At 44.4% G+C, this 24470-nt stretch overlaps 1 protein-coding gene across 3 annotated transcripts in view; it reads left to right on the top strand.

The window, feature by feature from the left end:
- The window catches only part of CNTN5 (contactin 5), a 689184-nt gene that overhangs the window by 469562 nt on the left and 195152 nt on the right, over positions 1 to 24470 (top strand). For all 3 annotated transcript variants that reach the window (XM_081860152.1, XM_081860151.1, XM_081860153.1), the window contains one exon: positions 21599 to 21694. In XM_081860152.1, coding sequence (XP_081716278.1) covers positions 21599 to 21694 — 96 coding nt within the window. The remainder of the gene's footprint in view (positions 1 to 21598; positions 21695 to 24470) is intronic.

The following is a 24470-nucleotide window of genomic DNA, read 5'->3' on the forward strand; positions in this document are numbered from 1 at the left end:
AGCAGAACCTGACCACAACAGCACTTGAAGTTTTGAGAACAAGTCCATCATCCTTGATACTTTGTTATAGGGACCAGTGGTATGGTATAATGTAAAGGGATCTCCTTATTACAGTTCCTTAAAGAACTGAGTCTTCATTAACTACATTAACTTAACCGAACAACAACACCCCCCTCTCTCTCACACACACAAACAAATCCCACTGCAGCCAACCAAAGGCAGTCAACCTCACCCTAGGCAAGGAAACATAACAAGCGAATAGAAAGAGAACCTACCCAAGTGAAGCCGACACAAACCTCCCATGCATACACTAAGTAAAGCAACCAACCCACCCCCCTCTGTCCCATCCCCCCTTCTCTCCTTCCCAACCCTATACTGCATATAACACCAGCATCTCACATCCAGGAAATTCCGGATGTATGGCAACCCTACTCAACTGGTCTATGTACAAAATGTGATCTTAAAATGTAGAATCAAAAAATAGAATCATAGAATCATAGAGTTGGAAGAGACCACAAGGGCCATTGAGTCCAACCCCCCTGCCAAGCAGGAAACACCATCAGAGCACTCCTGACATATGGTTGTCAAGCCTCTGCTTAAAGACCTCCAAAGAAGGAGACTCCACCACACTCCTTGGCAGCAAATTCCACTGTCGAACAGCTCTTACTGTCAGGAATTTCTTCCTAATGTTTAGGTGGAATCTTCTTTCTTGTAGTTTGGAGCCATTGCTCCATGTCCGCTTCTCTGGAGCAGCAGAAAACAACCTTTCTTCCTCCTCTATGTGACATCCTTTTATATATTTGAACATGGCTATCATATCACCCCTTAACCTCCTCTTCTCCAGGCTAAACATGCCCAGCTCCCTTAGCCGTTCCTCATAAGGCATCGTTTCCAGGCCTTTGACCATTTTGGTTGCCCTCCTCTGGACACGTTCCAGTTTGTCAGTGTCCTTCTTGAACTGTGGTGCCCAGAACTGGACACAGTACTCCAGGTGAGGTCTGACCAGAGCAGAATACAGTGGCACTATTACTTCCCTTGATCTAGATGCTATACTCCTATTGATGCAGCCCAGAATTGCATTGGCTTTTTTAGCTGCCGTGTCACACTGTTGGCTCATGTCAAGTTTGTGGTCAACCAAGACTCCTAGATCCTTTTCACATGTACTGCTCTCAAGCCAGGTGTCACCCATCTTGTATTTGTGCCTCTCATTTTTTTTGCTCAAGTACAATACTTTACATTTCTCCCTGTTAAAATTCATCTTGTTTGTTTTGGTCCAGTTCTCTAATCTGTCAAGGTCGTTTTGAAGTGTGATCCTGTCCTCTGGGGTGTTAGCCACCCCTCCCAGTTTGGTGTCATCTGCAAATTTGATCAGGATGCCCTTGAGTCCATCATCCAAGTCGTTGATAAAGATGTGCTTCTGTTGAGCTTAGAGTTGCATATGCAATGCAGTTGTTAACATATATGTGGTTTAGATAGGTTATATATATATATATATATATATATATATATATATATATATATATCCTACTTTTCCTCCAAAGAGTACAGGGCAGGGTATATGATCTCTATGCTTCTAAATGAGTCCCTTTAAAGCTTGTTGAGAATCTTCTCACACACCCTTGACAAGCAATATCATCAGAAATGGCTTAGAATCACAGTAAAAATGAAATAATAGTTCATTGTGCTTCAACATGAGTTTTGTCTCCTTGTGTCACTTCATTTTATTTCAAGTCTTTGTAGACATATCTTCTCACTACTCATTTATTTACAGCCGAGAAATGGATTGTGGTGCTTGCTATTAAACTGTATGTAGTGCGCATCTTTGTGTGGCCTTCACAGAGAAAATTTTCACGTCAGCCAAATAAATAAATGCATGCAGGAATTTCTGTTTCTACCAGTCAAGGTTTCTGGATCAATTGTGAGAATTCAAATGTGGTGATTATTAATTTAGTACACAGTGCTCTGCAAAGTAATGAACATGCTCTAGAACACTCAATTTCACTTAATTCACTGTATTTTTTTTGTTTTTAGTAATAAAAAGCAGCTCACATTAACCCTTATCGTAAATTGTTTTGCCATTTTGAGTACCCTATATAAATATCCTTGTTTACACTCTCCTTGTTAATGAAAATGGAAAGCCTTGGTGGCAAGTGAGCCAACTGTAAAATAAATATAAATTAAAATGGAAAAGATAAGTCTGTGGTTTAGCACACTGGGGGGGGGGGACAATCTGAAAATGATGTGTTTGGTTTAGCTTGGTCCCTTGGTATTAATAGACCTAAAGATGCCTTTCACGTTTTAGCAGATATTGCAACCAGATGCTAATTGTGATTGATAGCTCTTAAGCAGGAAATAATGGAAGGGCCCAAACAATTTAAGAAATTTTAATAAACAGGATGAGCATTGTAGCCTATCAAGTTGATTATAAAATATACATACTGTAACGGGCTAGATCTGGATTTCCCGAGGCTTGAATTCCATTCCCAGGATGCTACTGCTGAAGGAAAAGAGGAGTGATTTGTCATTATTATCATTCCATTCCCTGAAAAGCTTCTACCAAGGGTTTGGGGACTCTGTGAAACAACATAGGAGGAGATGGTCCTAGGGCCTGCAGGGAGAAGGGAAATCTGCGAAAATTGTCTTCCTTCTCCGGTGTCTTCCATTCACGGAACAGCTAATCTGGAACCAAGCTAGATCCAGTGTGTTTAAGTGCTCGTTGACAGATATGGAAGCTGTTCTCTGAAGCTGAATGTTTCAAAACCAGTGCCATAATCTTCTACCATGCATAAATTTCAAAGCTCTTTAAGCTAAGTGCTACTCATACCCTTTTGGAAGAAGCAGAGGCAGCTGTAGGGGAGTGTGGCTGGTTCGGTTGTGCCTCGGGGGCTCTGCAACTATGCTGTAGAATGGAAGGTGTGAGGCAGGGGGCACCAAATTTTGGTTGCGCACAGCGCACCACTGAAATTTGAGACCCCCCAAGGTCTGCCACTGGGAAGGAGTGATTTACAGATCCACACTGATGTCCTAGCATGCACCGTTTGACCACTGAATTATAAAACCTTAATTTGGAAACCTCCCAAAACAAACACATCCCCACTGATTAATTGCATTTCAGCCAGCACCCTAAAAAAAAGTCGCACGGTTTTCCGAAATTTCTGGCAAACCTCAGGTTAATGCTATCCACAATATTCAGTTTCACTGACAATGTGTTCATTTAACCCAGGAAAATATCTAGTATTTCCCAGAGTGAGGGCAATGAACAGCCATATTTTTGGTTATATGTTTATCTTTGATATATTTACATATTTAACCCTTTTGCCAAATGTCACTGGAACCAAGGAAGCATTAATACATTAAAGCATTTCTTTGTTTATGAGGATTTAATACTACAAAGGCTATTATGTGGTGAAAGTATGAATGAATATGAATGCACAAGAATCATCTGGGGCCTTTCTGTCAATCAAGCAATGCATAACATTAAAGGAATGGTGGTGCAAATAGCATTGACTGGAATTTAAATGGGCAGACAGGTTTTCCTTGGAGATCCGCTTCTTGGGACTCAGAAAACACACTTGATAACAAAATTCCACCTAGAGGTTCTGCAAATGCCCACCAATAAATATTGAGTCCAGAAGGGATCATTATGATATTGTTTCCTATAACCTCCTACATAATAAGAATTTATTCAGCAAGCCCTGAATTCCTGGATGAGCTACAGCTTGCTTCACTTTTTGCAAGCACAGGTTTCCAGCTGCTTGTGAAGACCGAGTTGCATTTGAGAAGCTCTAGGTGCACCCGACTTATTCAACATGACAGCAGAATTTTGGTTTAAGGTGATTACAAGAGTCGTATATTTACCAAATTATAGATATTGCTTCAAAGTAAAGCATGCTCCGTGAATAATGCCGCCTTCATTGTTCGCGCCACACGGATACTGCAAACTGCGGGAAAGAGACACGTTTGATACATTAAGTCTAGGTGTTATGAAAAAGGGCTGTAATAAAAGGTTTACAAGTTTCGGGTTCTGAATTATAATGGTTGGAAAAATGAGGTTTCTGCTTCAGCTCTTTAAAATACAGCTGGAAATGGAAAGGTGGTTAAGCACTTAAAAGTTGATTTATAAAAGCCTTGTTTACTGCTTATGCAGATTCTTTGCAGAGTTCACTCGGTGAAAGCGTGACAAGTGTTGATTTTTGCAATAACTCATATATTATGCAGATTCTCGCGACTGCCATCTCCATCATTCTCATCCCATAAGTGTACATTATGGCAAAGTGGAACTGAATGTCTGAAGGAAATACTGCAATCTAAGAATTGGTATGCAGATTAAGCCCTGTGCTGGAAGTGCAATGGAGACAGCAAGTCTGCCTAATTAGAACATTGGCTTGGCATCAGGCCTTCTTTTGATAATAGCTCAGTATCTAGCAGGCTTTTGCTTTTATTGCCTATTTCACAACCAGATGAATGGGTCTCTGCCATGAGTATCCACTTTGCATAGTTTTGTGTTTTTCATTCATCTTGTTCTTAGCTGTTTTTATTACTGCTTATACATCCCCTTGAACATACATGAAAGTTGCTAAATAATCAGCAACAATGCAAAGCCATTGGTGCCATTGGAAAATTAATATTTTAGGCTGATGCGGTTATAATATATTACTTTTTAAAGCACGCAGCTCTTTGGCAAGAGCAGGTTAAGATGCAGTGAATCTCCATCTCAGCCAGCTGATTCCCAACTCAGCCAGGCTCAGCTGCTATTAAGTCCCCAATCCTGGCTCTGCCCAAAATATGCCAGCATAAGTTGTTCATTCTGGTTCAGCTGGCTGAGCCTTAGCTGGCTAAGCTGAGGTCAGTGTAAGTACCCTCCAAAAGGAACATTTCAGGGGTGTGATGGGACCAGAGATGGGAGACTTAGTCTGGTCACATGTTTCAGGCCAGTCACATAACCTGGTAACACAGTGTAGAACACTAATCTAAATGCTTGTTTTCCCTCTGCCAGGCATAGGCAGAGCAGCAGGGTTGCTGCTGAATGGGGTTTGGATCTGGCGTAACATTTTTTAAGGGAAATAGATGAAAACATGGGTTACCATACATTTGGATTTTCCTGGGCGTTCCAGTGATTTCCGCCCAGACAGTTTCTGGCAGCCAACTGCTGGACGTATGGCAAGCCTAATTTGCACCAGCTTAATTTACACAGGGAGACGCGGATGGCGCTGTGGGTTAAACCACAGAGCCTAGGACTTGCCGATCAGAAGGTCGGTGGTTCAAATCCCCGTGACGGGGTGAGCTCCCATTGCTCAGTCCCTGCTCCTGCTAACCTAGCAGTTCGAAAGCACGTCAAAGTGCAAGTGGATAAATAGGTACCGCTCCGGCGGGAAGGTAAACGGCATTTCCATGCACTGCTCTGGTTCACCAGAAGCAGCTTAGTTATGCTGGCCACATGACCCGGAAGCTGTACGCCGGCGCCCTCGGCCAATAAAGCAAGATAAGTGCTGCAACCCCAGAGTCGGCCACAACTGGACCTAATGGACAGGGGTCCCTTTACCTTTACCTTAATTTACACTGGATTGCTTTATGCTGGCTTCTTGGGCTTGCTCACTAAGTGGTTAATACCAATGGATGGGTGAACTAATTCCAGTATTTACTTAATTTTATGTAGAATTGCACCATACGAATTTCCCATCCTCTCCTCTGCAGCTTAATGACAGCCATAGACTCATTACAGCAAATCACAATATCTCAACAGCAGAACCCTTTTTTCCTTGTATCCTTCACACTCTAGAGCTGTCATGCCCTTTGTGAAAGCTGTCTACCCATTCAGAAATAATATAAAACTCTATTATATCTGACCACACATGCAGAAAATTCAGTGACAGCTGGACTTACGCATGTGTCTTTTGTCTGCAGGGAGTACTGAGTGTTTTCACCTTCTGCTGTGGACTGGCTAAGCCAAGGAAGGTGTCTTAACTGTCAAAAGTTGACCTTTCTATATGAGTGTCACAGCACATGCTCCTTTTAACTCCAGGAAATATGAATGCAAACATCACGGCCTGCCCTTTGTGTCATAATTCATTCCTTTGCGCTGACATGTGGCCACTTTGTCAGCTAAGCCACAGGCTGAAGTGACAGCCCAGCATCAATGCAGTGGTGACTTCTCTTTGAAAAATCAGTACAATTGTGTAGGGCTTTAGCATATCTGTAGCTTAGGATAGTGATGCATTTCCCACTGTTGTGAACAAGGAACAGCCAAGAACATGGGGCCACTGCCCCATGTGGTGAGTTATCAAAAGTGTAGCTTGGACCATCTCCTTAGCCCATGGGGCACCAACCTTTCAGGAGCCAGTGGGCCCATCTGGAATGTTCGAGAAGTGTTGTGGTTGCCAGTCACAAAATGGCTGCTGTGGTGCACATGGCATGACACAAAATGGCTGCCACATCTAAAATGGGTGGGGAACCATATTCAGTCCAAGGGCCACATTCCTTCATGGGGAACATTTTGAGGGCTGCGTGTCAGTGGTGGAAATGGCCAGAAGTAAAAGTTGGTGGAGGAAGGCATGTACAGTGGTACCTTGGTTTTCGATTGTAATCCATTCCAGAAGACAGTTGGAGTTCTGAAACATTCTAAAACCAAAAACTCAATAGCCAACAGCTAAGTCTCAGGATCTTGAACTCAGCGGAAGTCACATGGCATGTTTGACTTCCAAGGCATGTTCGAAAACCAAAACATTTACTTCCGGGTTTACGGCGTTCAAAAACAGAAATATTTGTCCACGGAGACGTTCAAAAACCGAGGTACCACTGTAACTCCTACCTTTGCAAAGTAGGGCACATTCTAGCTATTCCAAATCCACAGCTTTCTACAACATATATTTCTCAGTGTCCTCCATCACAGTGAGCAAGAGTCTTTATCAATGTTTAAGAACACATTCCAGGCAGTCAAAAACACTGGAGGATGTCTCAGAACAAGGCTGGGGAACAGTGTGAAGTGGAGAGGAGTCTTGGCTTGGAGAGAGTCCTGGGGGCCTGATATAGAGGGCGAGCAGGTCACATTCAGCTCCTGGACCTGAGGTTGAGTACTCCTGCCTTCAAGTATTTCTGTGATGGAAGAGTATCCCCTCGAATTATGGGTCTCTCTCTCCCCCTCTCTCTCTCCTGAGCAGAGGCAGCCTACCATCTTCTCTGTGTTATGTTTGCATCATGCAGCCAAAAAAAGAAGCTGAAAGCCAAACAGACTCATTTTTCATTTGTAACGACGAAGCGCTTGAGGTCTGCCTTCGTCTCCGGAAGGTGAATGTGCAAACTGAGTTTTGTGACAGTGCGACAGCTTCGATTCTTATTTTTCCAGCAATTTTGGATACCTTTTTTCTTTTAAATTGATCAAGCGGACAATACAATGCACGCTGAATTACAGCTTACAATAGGCTCCAGTTTAAAGCAAAGGAGAAGTGGTTTAATGAGCAACATATTTAGCCGTGGGGAGAAAACATTTTCAAACACAATCTTGGAAGGGGGAACAGAGAAATGCATTTAGCACTGCAGACTGGTGTTTATGCAGCTGTGACATTTGCTATGCCAGGATGTCTTCCAGTCGGGAATAAGCTGTGCAGCTTACAATAGTGTCCTCTGTGTCTTTCTCATGTCGAGATTGGACTGGAAACACTATTTCTGCTGTAGGTGCTATAGTAGCTGTTGTTTCTGCTTACTGTCTCCTTTCCTGGTAGAATACCACCATAATAGTTCATTAAGGCTGCATTCAGATAGCACTTTATGCCATCTTTCCTTGCCTGTTCATTTTCACGTTGTATCCGATCTTTCACATGACTTCTGGAAAACTGGTGGAAGTTTTGTGCTAATCTATGTGTTGTTTCCGGGAAGGGGGGAGAGCAGGTTGCAATCCTCTCCATTTAGAAAATCACGGGAGCTTTTCAATGACAACATTTGGGGCCATATCTCATCATACTGTTCTTTCCCACCATGGCAGTATAAGTAACCTGTAATGGGATAAGGGGTTGCTTGTGCGTAAGCGCCACACCGCTCCAAGCTGAGTAGTTGGCTAAAACTTTCCCTGCCCGGACAGCCCTTACTTAGTGGCTGTTTTAATCGCTGGCAGAATCCGTCAGTGGGCGTTTCCTGAATTTCTTCCAACATAAAAGCTCCTTAACCGAGAGTCTCCGCCTAGCTTCCCTGCACGACAGCTTTCTGCGCAGAGTGGGCATCCCAATGGGAGGTCCTGAGCTCTCTCCGCTGCCCTCGCTGGAAGCGTCTCTGAGCCTTCCCTCCGACGCTTCCCCCTCCTCTACTTCCTCACTGGAAGTTCTCCCCCTGCTGGTTCCCTCCCCAGCGTCTGGGAGCCTCGCCACCTCCCTGGGCTCCGATGGCAGTTCCCTGACATAACCAAAGAGAAATTGGGACAGAAATGCCAGCATTATAACCAGGAAAAACGAATGCAATAAGCTCCACGTCTGAATGCAGACATAGTCTTGCTCTGACCACCCATCTCCCAAGTCTCTTGCCATCTCTCGAGCTCAGGCTTCAGAGGAAACATGCCAGATATAGGGGCCTTATTACCTGGTGAAAATTGATGAGAGTCAGGACAGGGTAATGCTAAGGTGTGTTAAAAATTAATTTTAATTTTCTACCATTAGTCAATCATTTCCATTTCGCTGCCGTAGTCAGGAGTCCCCCGAAGCCAAGCTTTTAAGGTGCGGGGTGGGGAAGAAGCACTCGCAAAGTGCAAGTATGGAGAGGGGAACCAGTGATGGACCGTCTGCTTCCACGCATCCCCCTTGCCTCTTGCTGCCATTGACAGCTTTTCTGCGCTGATGTGGTGAAGCTTCAGAATGGCAACCTGTCACTTACAGTTCATACCACCCTGCTGAATATACAGATCAAGGAGCAGAAGGCATTCATTTTCCCAAAAGGGATCTCTGTGGGGGATTTTTGCTTGTTCATATTGTTAGATGTAGAGGAACGTGGGTGGCGCTGTGGTCTAAACCTTGGCTGCCCAATCAGAAGGTTTGAATCCCCGCTATGGGGTGAGCTCCCATTGTTTGGTCCCAGCTCCTGCCCACCTAGCAGTTCAAAAGCATGTCAAAGTGCAAGTAGATAAATAGGTACCGCTCCAGTGGGAAGGTAAACGGCATTTCCATGCGCTGCTCTGGTTCGCCAGAAGTGGCTTAGTCATGCTGGCCACATGACCCAGAAGCTGTATGCCGGCTCCCTCGGCCAATAAAGTTAGATGAGTGCCGCAACCCCAGAGTCGGTCACGACTGGACCAAATGGTCAGGGGTCCCTTTACCTGTACCTTTTTATTGTTAGATGTGTTCTTGAGAGGGATGGCAGAGGAATCCTTTGGAAACAGATTCATGCACAGAATTGGGCAGTTCCAACTTTGTCAGATTTTAACCATATGGGAACGCCCCTCACATCATGCTCTTATCTATACTTGTGGCTGTTGGAATTATTTTTTAAAAAAACCTTCAACCAATTATATGCAAATATTTGTATGTCCGGACCCATGCAGCACTATATTTCTGCAGTGTAATTTTATACGTAATAACACACCATTCATAGAATTGTAGAGTTGGAAGGGTCCGTGACGCTCATCCAGTCCAACCCCCTGCAATGCAGGAATCTTTCTGCCCAATGTGTGTCTCGAACTCATGACCCTGGGATTAAGAGTCTCATGCTCTACCACCTGAGCTATCCCAGGTAGCTTCCTACACAATGATATGCACCGTTGTATATATCCGCTTATGTGCTGGTTGCATTACAAAATCTGGAGTATATATATGCATATACTATGTATGTTATATGTATAACAATGCATATAATATGTGAGAATTGTTTGCATTTGTGCACCAGGCACAGGGAGGTAGGGAGCAGTGAATGGCTGGAGGGAGACGGTGGGTTATGCAGGGCCATAACTTTATCAAAGACTGTATAATGGGGTTTGGTGCAGCATCCAACAGGCAGCCCAACTATGGCCTGATATATCTACCCAACCAGCCTGCTGAATGGGGAGGAGTAGTTCCTAGCAGGTGTTATGAATAACCAGGTTCTTTTATCTGTTTAGATGTTTTAGCATAAATGAGATTCAGTGCACTCCAGAGAGAGAACACAAGCAAGCAGTCAGGCAACCAATATATTGGAATTTCTGCATAACATTGCTTTATTGATTAACAAACATAATACATAACAAGACAAGGGAACATGCACTCCGTCACGCACACATCCACACACACAATCATACTCACCAGCCCTTCAATGGAATTGATCAAGTTCCAATAAGGGTTATGCGTGATCAGATAGTGAGGATCCTAGCTGCGTCTGACACACAGACCCTTCTGAAAAGCCTGATCTTATATAGTCTTTCTTCTGTGCATCTGGGTCTTAGCATTTCTCACTGCCGTTTGGCATGTTCTTGGCAGTCCTCCATCTTTAGCATGTTCCTGGCATATCACAACTCCCATTGTTTGTACCTGGTCTTCTGTAGCTTTTGGTGTGGTAGTTGTTTGCAACTAGCATTGCATAGCCAGCCTTTCACGCTTCCTTGCAGGTACCATACTTTTTGCCAAAACATGAACATTCCTTTAGCTCTTTGATCAACACAGTTCAGAAATAATTCAACAGCATCCAATTTGGGTGGTGGTCTTCAGCCAATCTTTTTTTATATATATAATATTTTATTTGGATTTTTCAAACATAAATGCAAAAATAAAAAAAAACAGTATAACATATATCATAACATCTTTTCATAACATCTTTGGACTCCCTCACGCCTCCCGCTCCCATTTACATCATTGCCAATTCTTGCCAGCAATTTATCATCTGGTCTTCAGCCAATCTTGAGGCTCATTCAAAACATGCCATTCATGACACAGGAGGTTCCCACCATAAGAACATAAGAAGAACCATTGGTCCATCTAGTGCAGTATCCAGTTCTCACAGTGGCCAACCTGGGAGGAACCCACAAGCAGGACCTGAACACAGGCTATTGGTAGCCGCCTTCTCCATGAATTTGCCTAATCCTCTTTTAAAGCCATCCAAGTTGGTGGCCATCACAGCTTCCTGTGGAAGTGAGTTCCATAGTTTAACTATGCCCTGCATGAAGGACATACTTTTATCTGTCCTAAATCTTCCAACATGCAGCTTCATTGGATATGCATGAGTTCTAGTGTGGTCATGCAGGAGCCAGGCCCTGTGACCAGGACTGGGGCCTTCCTAAGTTTGCTCTGAAGAGGCAAGGTGCAGCCTCACAGGTGAGGCCAATTGGTAACTCACAGCACCTGGTGGCAAGAGCTGGGAAGGGATATAAGGTCAGCTCTTTGCCACAGCAACACATTCCCTGCCTTGCTGCGTTTGGTTCCTTGACTCCTTGTTTCTTGATCCTTGGACCCCTGCCTTCGTGACTCCTTGCTTCTTGATCCTCAGACTCTTGACTTCGCAACTCCTTCCTTCCTGACCCTCAGACCCTTGGCTTCTTGACTCCCAGCTCTCTGACCCTCAAACTCTTGGCTTCCCAACGCCTGGCTTCTGGACTCCCGTTCCTGCTCCCACCCTGCCATCTTGCCCCCAGTCCCGACGTCCCCAGCAGGGACTTCGATCGCCCGTGAACCAGACCATGACATAGTGTCATGAAAGAAGAAGAACAACTACTCTATCCACTTCCTCCATGCCATGCATAGTTTTCTAAATGTCTATCATGTCACCTTTCCTCTAAATTAAAAAGTCTCAAGCGATGCAACCTTTCGTGAGAGGGGAGTCACACAGCACAGCGCCCCTCTCCTGGAGTCTCCTCCATATATAATTTTGCCCAGCTACTGGTTCTGCATACAGCTGGAGAAACACTTGCTTCCTACTCTTGTTAGTACGCACCAAGTGTAAAATTGACATCAACGCTCTTAGCACTGGGGCCACATTCTGCATTTTCCATCCACTCCTCTTAGAACCTGTGGTTATAAGAGAGGACAACAAATGACTTTGAAAACCATGAAAGACAGGGGTGGAAATGGAAAATCACCATCCTTTTCTGCTTGCCAGAACAATCCGCAGACCTCACGAACAATCTCATCAGGGCATGCCACACCTGCGATGAAGTACTGAGTGGCAATTGCAGAGTAGTAGTGTGAAAGCTGTTACTCACAGACACACCTGTTCTATTAGAAACACAAAACAGCAGACAAAGAATCTGTTGGCCAACCCAGTAGAATTGCTTATTTGCAAAGCCTTCCCTTAACACAGAGACATTTTTGGCATAAGTATATACAGGGTATTTTCCCTGAGACTGCAGGTGTGAGTTCCACTTAGCTCCTCAGTTAATTCAACAACAAAACTCAGTTTTGTTAACCTAACTTTTGGAGGAAGTTGTCCCATGTTGCATCAGTGTCAGGGATACAGTCCCTGTATTATTATCACCTGTTCTGAATGACCAAATTACAGCAGGGTACACAACTGGTTTCCATCCTGTTTGTAAGCGGAAAAATTGCAGTGGGATCATTTCATTCTTCAACAGTTTCTTGGAGGTGGATCTCACTATTTAGCCCTAGCAGTAGGACAGTCTGTCTGTCTGTCTGTCTGTCTGTCTGTCTGTCTGTCTGTCTCTCTCTCTCTCTCTCTGCAAGTGGCAGCAGAAGCAGCTATGTCAACAGCCTGATCACTATTCTGCATCCTGCATTCTGCTATGGAGCATCAATTGAGGGAGGGGAAGAAGTCTTGTTGGTTTATTAGCAGCTGCTGCCAGCTGGAGGGCCCAGAATTCAGCAAGGGCAGATGGCTTGGGCAGTGGCCAACAGCACCCTAACCAGGGTAGAAGAAATTTGTTCCTCCATGGTTTACATGCAGACTTTTAAACAACCCTACTGGCCTCCTTTCGGTGGTGGCAGATAAACAATCACTCCATTCTAGTTCTTTTGGCACATTTTGAGAGCATGCCAGAACAAAGTCTAAAACCCAGAAGTGAAAATGAAGTTTGGGGAGCGTAGATCCCTAGTCACTTCCCATGGGGGGGGGGGAATGAATGAGCGTTCTCCACTATTGTGTGCGCAGTGGGATGAAATCTTCCTATAGCCCTCTCCAAAAATAAAGGGCCATAGCTTAAATGTAGATGCTCTGCATGAAGTTCAATCCCTGGCATCTCCAATTGACCACACAATCCTATGTACCTATCTACTGCCAATCTAGCAGTTCAAAAGCATACCAGCTCAAGTAGACAAGTAGGTACCACTGAGGTGGAAGGTAAATGGTGTTTCCGTGCACTCTGGCTTTCGTCACAGTGTCCCTTTCTTCCAGAAGTGGTTTAGTCATGCTGAACACATGTCCAGGAAAGCTATCTGTGGACAAACACCGTCTCCCTTGGCCTGAAGCGAGATGTGTGCCACAACCCCATAGCCAAGTTTGACTGGACTAAACTGTCCAGGGGTCCTTTACCTTTATGGTTTACATAAAAATGAATAAATACTACTATTGAAAATAAGATAAAATAATGCTGAGGTGGGAGAAGAGGAACACCTCAATTGCAGTGAGGAATTCCAGTTGAACTTCCTTCCACCAAACACACAGCCTCACCAAACACACAGCCTCACATAGCCATCATGAAGAAGATGTGCATGCACACGAAAGCTCATACCAAGAACTGACTTAGTTGGTCTTTAAGGTGCTACTGGAAGGAATTTGTTTTGTTTTGACTATGGCAGACCAACACGGCTACCTATCTGTAACTATAGCCATCATGGCTAGTGTCCACTGATAGCCTTGTCCTCCGTGAATCTGTCTAATCCTCTTTTAAACTCACCCAAGTCTAGGGAAATGGTTTCGACTGTTGACATAAACAGCAATTGACAGCACACTTTCAAACAAAAGTCTTATCTCCAGCACGTTGTAAATCACAGCAACAGTCCTTCAACAGAATTCGCCACTCTTCCATCAGGCATCTGCAAAAACAAAGCCGAGTGGTCTTCTAGAACCTTTTAGAACCTTTCTACTTGTTTCTGGCAGAATGATTCCCAAACACTTGGAACATCCTCTGCCCAGACCTTCATGGACCAGGATGAAGAGGCACCTCTCTTCAGGGTGGGGTGGCTCAGAGACGGGGGGGGGGGGGGTGCAGCAGCTTCCTGAAGGACTCACGAGGAGACAGGAGAGGAGGCTGAGGGAACACTCCACAAGACAGGGTGTTCAAAAAAGGGATGAGGGGCTGCCAGCTCTGCAGGCAAGGGGGGACATAACTGGACTCCTGAGCCCCACAGGGGTGCCGCAGAAACAATATTGTTGGTCAAGGGAGCCGTAGACTCAAAAAAGTTGAAAACCTCTGTTCTAGACAGTCATTACCAGTCAGAGTACAGCACTAGATGAACCAGGTGGTACGCTGTTCTTTTTCAAGCAGAACTGCCTCTTGATCTATGCCCCTGCAAATAGCTAGTTCTGTAGGCTTTGTCCAGTGTCATAGCAAAGGTGTTAAATCTTCAGTCTTTGTTTTACAGATGGTTAACCAGTTTGATTAAATTAGCGCTAATGCTGCAAAAGCCTCATACTCCTAATGGAAAGCTGAGTCTGTCTACACCCTTGTGCATAGTAGTTTCTTTTCCATGCTGGAAGCACCTGAATAGCAATTAATTTTCACTTGCAAATAGGGCTTCTACCGTTTACTGGAAACAAGCCCTTTACAGTGGTAATTGAATTTAAATAAAATGAATGCACGTTTTCTATAAGAGTTGTTTTTATAAATAATTTTTGCAAATGCCCAGGTAAGGCCCGTCACTTAAGCCATCTAGCATCTGGTGCATATAAATTGAGGCATAATGAATGTGGCTGAGCAGCGAGGTTTTCATTATGTTTCCTAAGCAGGGAAAAGTGGTTGTTGTTGTTTGTTCTGTATTCCTCTATGATGAAACAGCAACGGGCTCTCCCCACATTCCATTTCAGCTTGATTTTGTTCAGTTTAATGAGACTGCTTTGGCGTTGCAAATGAAATGTCACCTTGATTGTTAGATATAAAAAAACAGAGTTAAGAAATTAAAATCTGAATTTGTTTCTTTCCTCCCCTTTCTACTTCAATTTGCTATTCAGCTCTCCCGAAACTTCTTGTTGTTATCACTCAATATTTATTTATTTGAAAAGAGTTTGTGCCATGTATTAATTACAGAATACAGTCGTACCTTGGAAGTCGAACAGAAACCGTTCCGGAAATCTGATCGACTTCCAAGACATTTGGAAACCAAAGCGTGGCATCTGATTGGCCGCAGGAGACTCCTGCAGCGAATTAGAAGCCGCGGAAGCCCTGTCGGACATTTGGCTTCCAAAAATAGTTTGCAAACTGGAACAGTCACTTCTTGGTTTGTGGCATTCGGGAGCCAAAACGTTCATGTACGACTGTACAGGTAGCAACCATTTTGTGCAGGGCCTCCATTCCTAGCCCCCGCACACATTGGCGGAGAACGCATAAGTGTGCCCCACTCTGTCGTGCCCTCTTCCAGGTCTAAAAGGACCTGTGCATGAGCAATCACACGTTGATTAGACACTCCTAAAATGGTTGCTGCCTGCAACGCACAGGCCCAGAAGAGGTACAGCCCTATCGTTAGCAGCCGGGTAGCTGCCTCAGGTGGCTGATCCTATGGGGTTTAGAGTAGATAGAGCAACAGTGACTGGCATTCGAGGACAGTGCCACACACCTGACCTCCTGGGTGGATTCCGCTGGTGTACCAGCACAGCACTACATCCTTGCTGTCTCGCCTTTCTACCTCCAAGTAAGCAGTAGCCACTCTGCTAAAGAGAGGTCAGGTGCGTGGCCCCCACCAGTCTCTACTGAGACAGAGTTGTATATGCCCAGTGTCCTGGCCTCCCTCCCTAATCTAGGCAGATGCCCTTGGGTGCAGTGGAGCCCATTGCCATTGTTGAAGTTACGTTCAAGTACCAGTCTGGTTGGCTTTTGTACACAGAATGGGTAGAGGCACCATCTTGTCCTTCACTTCCAGCAGGGGGGAAAATGTATTTGGCTTAGCCTGGCCCCATATTTCCCCTTCAGAGTTACAATTTCCAGAGTTCCTTGTGAATTGGAAAGGATTGCTCATACAGTGGATGCTCGGGTTGTGAACGTGGTCCGTGCGGGAGGCACGTTCACAACCCGCAGCGTTCGCAACCCGCAGCGCCGCGTCTGCGCACGGGCGAGTTGAGATTCGTCGTTTCTGCGCATGTGCGACTGCCGAAACCCGGAAGTAACCCATTCCAGTACTTCTGGGTTTCGGCCCATCCATAACCTGAAAAAATGCAACTGGAAGCGTCTGTAACCCGAGGTATGACTGTATATACATTAGCAGGCACTACTTGTTGTTGTTTAGTCGTTTAGTAATGGCCGACCCTTTGTGACCCCATTGACCAGAGTACTACAGTTGCTGCTTAGTCTCTAACCACCTCTCTTCTGTTTTTGGTGGGATGCTTCTGTGTGTATCTGAAGAAGTGTGCATGCACACGAAAGCTCATACCAAGAACTGACTTAGTTGGTCTTTAAGGTGCTACTGGAAGGAATTTGTTTTGTTTTGACTATGGCAGACCAACACGGCTACCTATCTGTAACAACACCTCTCTTCTGTTTTTGGTGGGATGCTTCTGTAGTCAACTGCTGCCTCTAGAGGAAATGGAAAGCGTTCCAAGATACAGCGCCCAGTGTGCTATATCTTCCTTGAGTAAATCTGAGTGGTTTGGTGCCTGCTGCTTGAGGCATAACCTTTCTCATATCCAACAATTGCAACTCAGGAGATTGTAGCTCTTTGGGGAGAATAGCAGCTCTCAACACCCTTAACAAACTATAGCTCCCAGGAGCCTGGGGGGGGGGAACCATGGCTGTTAAAGTGTTAAAAGAGTGCTTTGAATTTATGGTGTGGGAGTGGCCTACAGAAAGAGGCTGAGGGAGACCTAGAATAACTTTCTTCTTTAGAAGGAGAGGTTGTAGCAATAGAGACTGAGAGCAGTAACGTGGTGTGTTCGACAGGAATTTTGCAACGGAGGGAAGCAGTTCAAGGAAGCTCCCGGCTTGAAAGTTGGAGAATCAGCCATTTGGGATCTCTCAGCAAGAGTGGCACAGCTCAAGTTCTTTTATTGGACATGCCAGCCTCTTGTTGCATCAAGACTTTTAGAAGACATCTGAAGGCAGCCCTGTTTAGGGAAGCTTTTAATGTCTGATGCATTAATATTTTGTTGGAAGCTGCCCAGAGTGGCTGGGGAAGCCCATCCAGATGGGTGGGGTATAAATTATTATTATTATTATTATTATTATTATTATTATTATTAAAGTTCATAGCACAAAATATTACAACTGTGCACCCAAGCTATCTAACCTTGGCTAATGCTAATTCTGCATGTTTAAGAGTTGCTAACTTTTCAATGTGATGCCAACCACATGGGTGGGTTTTTTTGGTGTTAAATCTCCCATCATTACTTTAAAATTGTGCCAGAGAGGAGTTGGAAAATGTGAGGGGGGGGGTGGAGTTTCACAGCTGTGCCTTTGCCCCTCGCATCACTGGTTTACTGGTTTGATATAGAAGTTCCTCCCTGCACTGACAGTCACACTTGACAGCCACACTTTAAGACAAAACATATTTTCATTTTTTTTTTAAAAAAAAAAACACCACAAGATTCACAAGTTCTGCTGCTGCTTAAATTTCATCTGTTTCACATTCCCGTCTTATAACTGCCCGTCTCCTAGAATCCTGACCCGGCCAGCTGTTCGTTCCCTCATCCCTAAAGGCTGCCTTTTAAAAAGATATTTTAGGATTGTCACCTATGAACTGCTCCCTAAACTCTTATTCCCTACTGATACGCAGTAAATATTGTTGTGTCTGAAACATTTTGCATGGAGATCCTTGCCTGATATGCAGGAGAGGCAGAGAACAGACCTATTCTTTATTGTGGAAAAATTGGAAGCTGCTTTCTACTGAGTCAGACCCTTGGTCGGTCTAGCCCAGTATGTCTACACTGACTGACAGCAGCTGGCAAGAAGTTTCAGACAGGGTTCTGTCTGTTCCTTCATGGAGGAATGATTTTCATCTGTGTTATGTACTGAGTTGAATAGGATCCAAAATGCAGCAGTCTGATTGGTCCTAGAACAATAGGATCCAAAATGCAGCAGTCTGATTGGTCCTAGAACAATAGGATTCAGAATGCAGCAGTCTGATTGGTCCTAGAAGAATGCAGCAGTATGATTGGTCTGCAGGAGCCACCCAATCCGGCTCCAGATGGAAGTAAATCCACAACCTGATTGGCCTACAGGAGAATTCTGGAATAAGCCAATCACGTGCAGCCCATTGTGTAAATAATGTATATAAAGCAGATACTTTGAGGTGACTTTCATTCCTCCTCACGACTATGAGCTGAATAAAGAGGATGAAATCTCAATCTATATATTTCAATCTGGAACATAGCAGGAAGGAAAAGGGTTAAATTGCAAAATTGTGCACATTAATTATATTTGTTTTGGGCTTTGGTTTGCTTCCAGTACAGTAGCCATGAAAGGGGCAGATTATCAGATTTAAAAGGTGATAATAGCTACAGGAAGCCACTGTTTGGACAAATTCTTGTTACAACATGTTTTTCCTTGTTAGATTTCTTTTTTTTTTTTTTTAATCAACAACAGTACTGTCTGGAGACCTTCAAAATCTGCAAATTGGTTTAATGACAACAAAATAGATTTCAATCTTATCACTCTTAATGCTCTATAATTTATTTATAGCCAGTGAGGACAATTTTGAGAGCAATTTTGTGAATTGTTGCAGTTTGTGGTAGCTCTATGAAACACTCATATTTCGAAGAACGCAATTATATGGCAACAGACATATCATTAATTTCCTTAGGATGTCATTTCTCTTCCTGGAAAATGCCCTCAAAGAGCAAGATAGATGGTTCAGGCAGGGAAGACTATACAAATTTCCATATTTAGCTGTTGTCTTTTGGAATACGAAACATGCCCTTAATGGATCCTTTGAAAGGACAGGAATCAACAACACAATTTAAATTTCTCAGAGAAGAACAAATGCAGGAGGGGGAAATGTCAGCACGCAATGAGGAAAAGGAAGGAGAGGTCGAGTTAAAAACTGTTGCTGCACCAATTTTGTTCTGTCAGAAAAATGTTGGCCTTATTAGAGACACCCTCTTTGATAGGAAGTGTATGGGGAAAAGAGAGTGGAATAGACTACTGTGTGCAAAATTAGCTTGCAGCTCTGAACATTTTTTGTTTCCCATTTTTGTCCAGATCGGGGAGCCACTAGTGCAAAATAGATTTCTTGTAAGGGCACAGAAAACGGTGCCATGTAGACTTCTCTCTGAGTGTAGGGCAGCACTCAGCCCATGACAATTCCTGAAGGCGCCTTAGGCTGCGAAGTTCCCATCTCACACTTTGATGCAGGGAATGTCACAGCTGAGAGCCTCAAATGGAGCGTGAGAAAAACTCTCATCAGGCCATCAAAATTCTAGCAGCCCATTGCAAACGCCAAGATTCTGAGCATCAACACAGAATGCAGACCCTCCTTGTCCCTGTTTTCCAGGGACAGTCCCAGATTTACAGAAGCCGTCCCGGTTTCTGATTTGACTCCAGGATGTCCCACTTTTTCCTTAGGATGGCCCTATTTTCATTGGAGAAATGTTGGAGGGTATGGAGTTACAGCATCCCCCAAGCCAAGGAAATAATATACAACCTTTAGAAGACATCTCAAGGCAGCCCTGTATAGGGAAGTTTTAAAATGTTTAATGTTTTGTTATGTTATGTTGGAAGCTGCCCAGAATGGCTGGGGCAACCCAGTCAGATGAGTGGGGAATTAACAACAACAACAACAACAACAACAACAACAACTATTATTATTATTATTATTATTATTATTATTATTATTATTATTATTATTATTATTTAAAGGTAAAGGTAAAGGGACCCCCGACCATTAGGTCTAGTCATGACCGACTCTGGGGTTGTGGCGCTCATCTCGCTTTATTGGCCGAGGGAGCCGGCATACAGCTTCTGGGTCATGTGGCCAGCATGACTAAGCCGCTTCTGGCAAACCAGAGCAGTGCACGGAAACGCCATTTACCTTCCCGCCAGAGCGGTACCTATTTATCTACTTGCACTTTGACGTGCTTTCGAACTGCTAGGTTGGCAGGAGCACGGACCAAGCAACGGGAGCTCACCCCGTCGCAGGGATTCGAACTGCTGACCTTCTGATTGGCAAGCCCTAGGCTCTGTGGTTTAACCCACAGCGCCACCCGCGTCCCATTATTATTTAGGATACCCCTATTTTCATTGGAGAGATGTTGGAGGGTATGAGAATACTGGATTTCAAATGCAAACAAAATATTTATTTACTTATTTATTGAATTTATACCCCAGAGGAGCCTAGAACCAGCTGTCCATCATCTGCCCTAATTTTCAGATCTGTGGGGTCTTGCATTTCCTGCTTTAGCAACACATTCAGCCGCACAGCCCCACTTAGGCATACTTTGTAAAACCCAGTAAGGAGCGCCATTCTTCTTTTACTTAAATGCTCTAATGATTTCAGCAGGGAAAATGCAGTCTATTTTTTTTCTCCTCACAAAGATGGGGATCCTACTGCTACTGACCTCTTTTCTAATCACAGGGGACGGGGGTAAGAGAGATCTTGGTATGTTTTTATATATTTTCCATCGTTCCACCACATTATTTGTCTCTCTCTCACTATCAGAAATAAAGAACATCCTGATTCCTCATTGGACGAATGTTTTAAATTCCCTTAGAGCTGCTTGCACTATTCTTTTGTCACCATATAGGATGATATCCAATGGTAGTCATTGATTTTATTGACCACAGCAATAGGGGAAGATTTGGAGGGAAGGGATAGAAAGGAATTAGGGGGTCTTGCTCAGATTTGAGGGAGGACACTCACACTGGTGACCACTTCTACTCATATATTAGTGGCCTGCCACACAGGGTTGTTCTGAGGGCAACGACTGGGACGCTTTGTACTTGTTAAGCACTTTAGAAATGGGTAATGCAATTGATACACTGATATTTAGGTACCACAGCACCAATTCCCCAATAGATCCAGTGTTGCTAATCCCACTCCAAAGACGCTAATATTACCTTGTTTGCAGTATCCCTTTCACGATACCCAGGAGTCTCACCCAGGATGCAATTCAGATTTGATGCATCCTTCCGCCTCCCCCCCTTTATTTCTCTTTTCACTATGCACAGAATGACTTTTACTGGGGAGGAAATCAATAAGCAGGAAATAGTAAAAAGGAATAAAAGAGCTATTAAATGTCTGTTACAAAAGGGTACATCGCCGAATGCCTTTTTGCTGATACCATTTCCGCATCCTAGAAGGGGCAATAAAAGACAGGTGTTGATGTAATGCAGAAAATATTTCCATTTGCCAGCTGAAATCAGCCAGAATAGATTTACTGTGAAACAGCCAGGCATTTTTCTTGTCAATTTCAAGAATAAAAACGAGCATTCTTTTTTGCCTTTTAAAGCATGAGAGAGTGAAAAGAAGGGTCGGACAGTGAGGATAGGAAGAGAAATCTGTGCATTCGCTAATGCCAAGAAGTTTCTTTCCATGACTCTAAACCCGCTGTGTTATGTTAACAGATCTGGGGAATTTCAGTGGTCGGACGAGAAGTGCTGTGTCAGTGCGGGAAGGTCAAGGCGTCGTTCTGATGTGCTCCCCACCTCTCCATTCACCAGGTACAGCTGACTGCCTTTCTTTTGTGCTGATGTGAGTCTCACTTTTCTGCACGCTCATCATGTCCAGCTGTGGTCTTGACTATGAATTGTTAAAGGCTGAACTATGCACAAACCCATGACCAGTTCTGGGACCACCAAAGGAATACTGGAAGGCCATCCACCATGAATGCTGCAGAGCAGGAGAAAGGGTGTCTCAGATAAGGCTGCCTTCATTCCATTTCAACTAGTGATGTGAACTTCAGTAGCCATGGGTGTGAAAAGGAATGTGGCACAATGTGTGTGTTTGTCTCTGTGTCTGCATAAGAGATACCAGGCTGTGTGTCTATGTGTGTGTGTTTTGACTCCACCTACTCTGAGCTTTTACCCTGCCCACTTTCAGTACACAGCCCTTGCCCAGGGGGATTTGCTCCTGGGAGGAGGGTGGAATAAGTCTGCACTCACCCTTGGAACTCACTGCCTATTGACATCAGGCAGATGTCACTGTTTTCAGGACTGGTCCAGAGTTGGTCCGCTGTTTTCCAGTTGGTCCACTGTGGTCCGGAGTTGGTCCACGTTTTCAGGACTGGTCCACTGTTTTCAGGACTGGTCCAGAGCCTGAGAAGACATTAATGGCTAGTTGCTTTCCCAACCTGCTGTAATGCTAGGGCAGCACATAGGGCAGCTGTGCCCATATATCAAAGTTATAGAATCATAGAATCATAGAATCATAGAGTTGGAAGAGACCACAAGGGCCATCAAGTCCAACCCCCTGCCAAGCAGGAAACACCACCAGAGCACTCCTGACATATGGTTGTCAAGCCTCTGCTTAAAGACCTCCAAAGAAGGAGACTCCACCACACTCCTTGGCAGCAAATTCCACTGCCGAACAGCTCTTACTGTCAGGAAGTTCTTCCTAATGTTTAGGTGGAATCTTCTTTCTTGTAGTTTGGATCCATTGCTCCGTGTCTGCTTCTCTGGAGCAGCAGAAAACAACCTTTCTCCCTCCTCTATGTGACATCCTTTTATATATTTGAACATGGCTATCATATCACCCCTTAACCTCCTCTTATAGCCCTGGCACCTCCTGACATCATGAACCGACTCTTCTGAAAATTGGTAGGGACTTGTCCACTGGGGCAAATGGGGAACTGCTCCACCAATTTCAATCTGCTCTTGCTCAGTCACCACCTGCTTGCCTCTTTCCTCAGAACCAGCCAGGAGGTAGCTTTGCTTTCTGTTCCTCCTACTTTTGGATTCCCAGCCAGCGTGGTGCAGTGGGAGAGCCTGTGTGGTGTAGTGGTTAAGAGCGGTGGACTCGTAATCTGGTGAACCGGGTTCGCTTCCCCGCTCCTCCACATGCAGCTGCTGGGTGACCTTGGGCCAGTCACACTTCTCTGAAGTCTCTCTGCCCCACTCACCTCACAGAGTGTTTGTTGTGGGGGAGGAAGGGAAAAGGAGATTGTTAGCCGCTTTGAGACTCCTTAAGGGGAGTGAAATACAGGCTATCAAGTCCAAACTACTACTACTACTACTACTACTACTACTACTATTCTTCTTCTTCTTCTTCTTCTTCTTCTTCTTCTTCTTCTTCTTCTTCTTCTTCTTCTCCCTCCTCCTCCTCCTCCTCCTCCTCTTCTTCCTGCCCTCCCTGGAGATGCCAGGAATCAAAGCTGGAATTGTCTGCATGCAAAGCAGATCTTCTACCGCTGACCTATAACCTGACGTGGCTGGAATGAGTGAGGGTGGTTCGTTCCTTCAGAAATCAACCCAGAATCATCCCCATTCAGTTAACTCTCCCGATTTCTCTCCCTCCTTCTCTCTCTCTCTCTCTCTCTCTCTCTCCACTCCCTTGTCATTCTGACAAAAGGCAAAGTTGATATGTAAGTTAACGAACACCAAAATACTATGGCCTTGAATATATGGTGGTTCAATTGCAGAAATGCTTCTTCCCCTGGGGATGGTATTGAACCTCGGGGGAATGAGGAACGCTAGTTGGCCTTGCCCAATTAAGCCAGTGTTAGGTGCTGGAGGAATGAGACACCCTGACAAGAAATCTCCTTTAGGGCGGTTTGCTCGCGTGTTGCAGGCTATCAATGTCGGCAAGTATAACTCCAGATGCCATTGTAGGCAACATGAGAAAATGAGAAAGCACGAGAAAGATGGCAATTAATTAACTTGAAAAATGCACCGAGACGTTTGGCTCTCGGCCACGTCCTTTATTGCCTTTTAGGCATCTACCGTATGTGGGTACTGATATATGGGACAATAATGAAGGGAAGGGACTTTCCCCCCTTCTCCTCCCCAGGGACAGGTTAATAGCTTGTTACGAAAACATCCCAATTAATCTACGTTTTGTAAATTAGCTCATAACTAGCGCTGCAGCTTCAGTTCCCAGCACACTATCTCTGTACATGCATAAGCTCACCACGATTCTGGTATATGCTTCACCAGACAGACTGGGTTGCTTTATCGCATGAGAAGTCTCGCTTCTGTATCTATGGGGAAGCAGACCATTTTCAGTCACTGTTGCAAGCTGCAAAAAAAAGTATCACACACTGGTGTTCATTCTTAGCCAGGGATGGGGAATTAGTTGATACCATTAGTTCCTACCTCTCAAATGAACTGGCTCTTCTCCAGCGATATCTGTTTTCTTCCATGTTGCCACCTGCAGAAGAAATGCTTATGCTAAGTGATGTTTCAGTTTATTTGCATGTTTATGTCCTTGTCTTCTTACATTATGTCAGCAAGCCGACAGTAAATCACACTGTGCCAGTTGGAGTTAACACTTGATTAGCAA

Source organism: Podarcis erhardii, assembly GCF_964252035.2.
Source record: "Podarcis erhardii genome assembly, chromosome: 4".
In the NCBI taxonomy this organism is placed as follows: domain Eukaryota; kingdom Metazoa; phylum Chordata; class Lepidosauria; order Squamata; family Lacertidae; genus Podarcis; species Podarcis erhardii.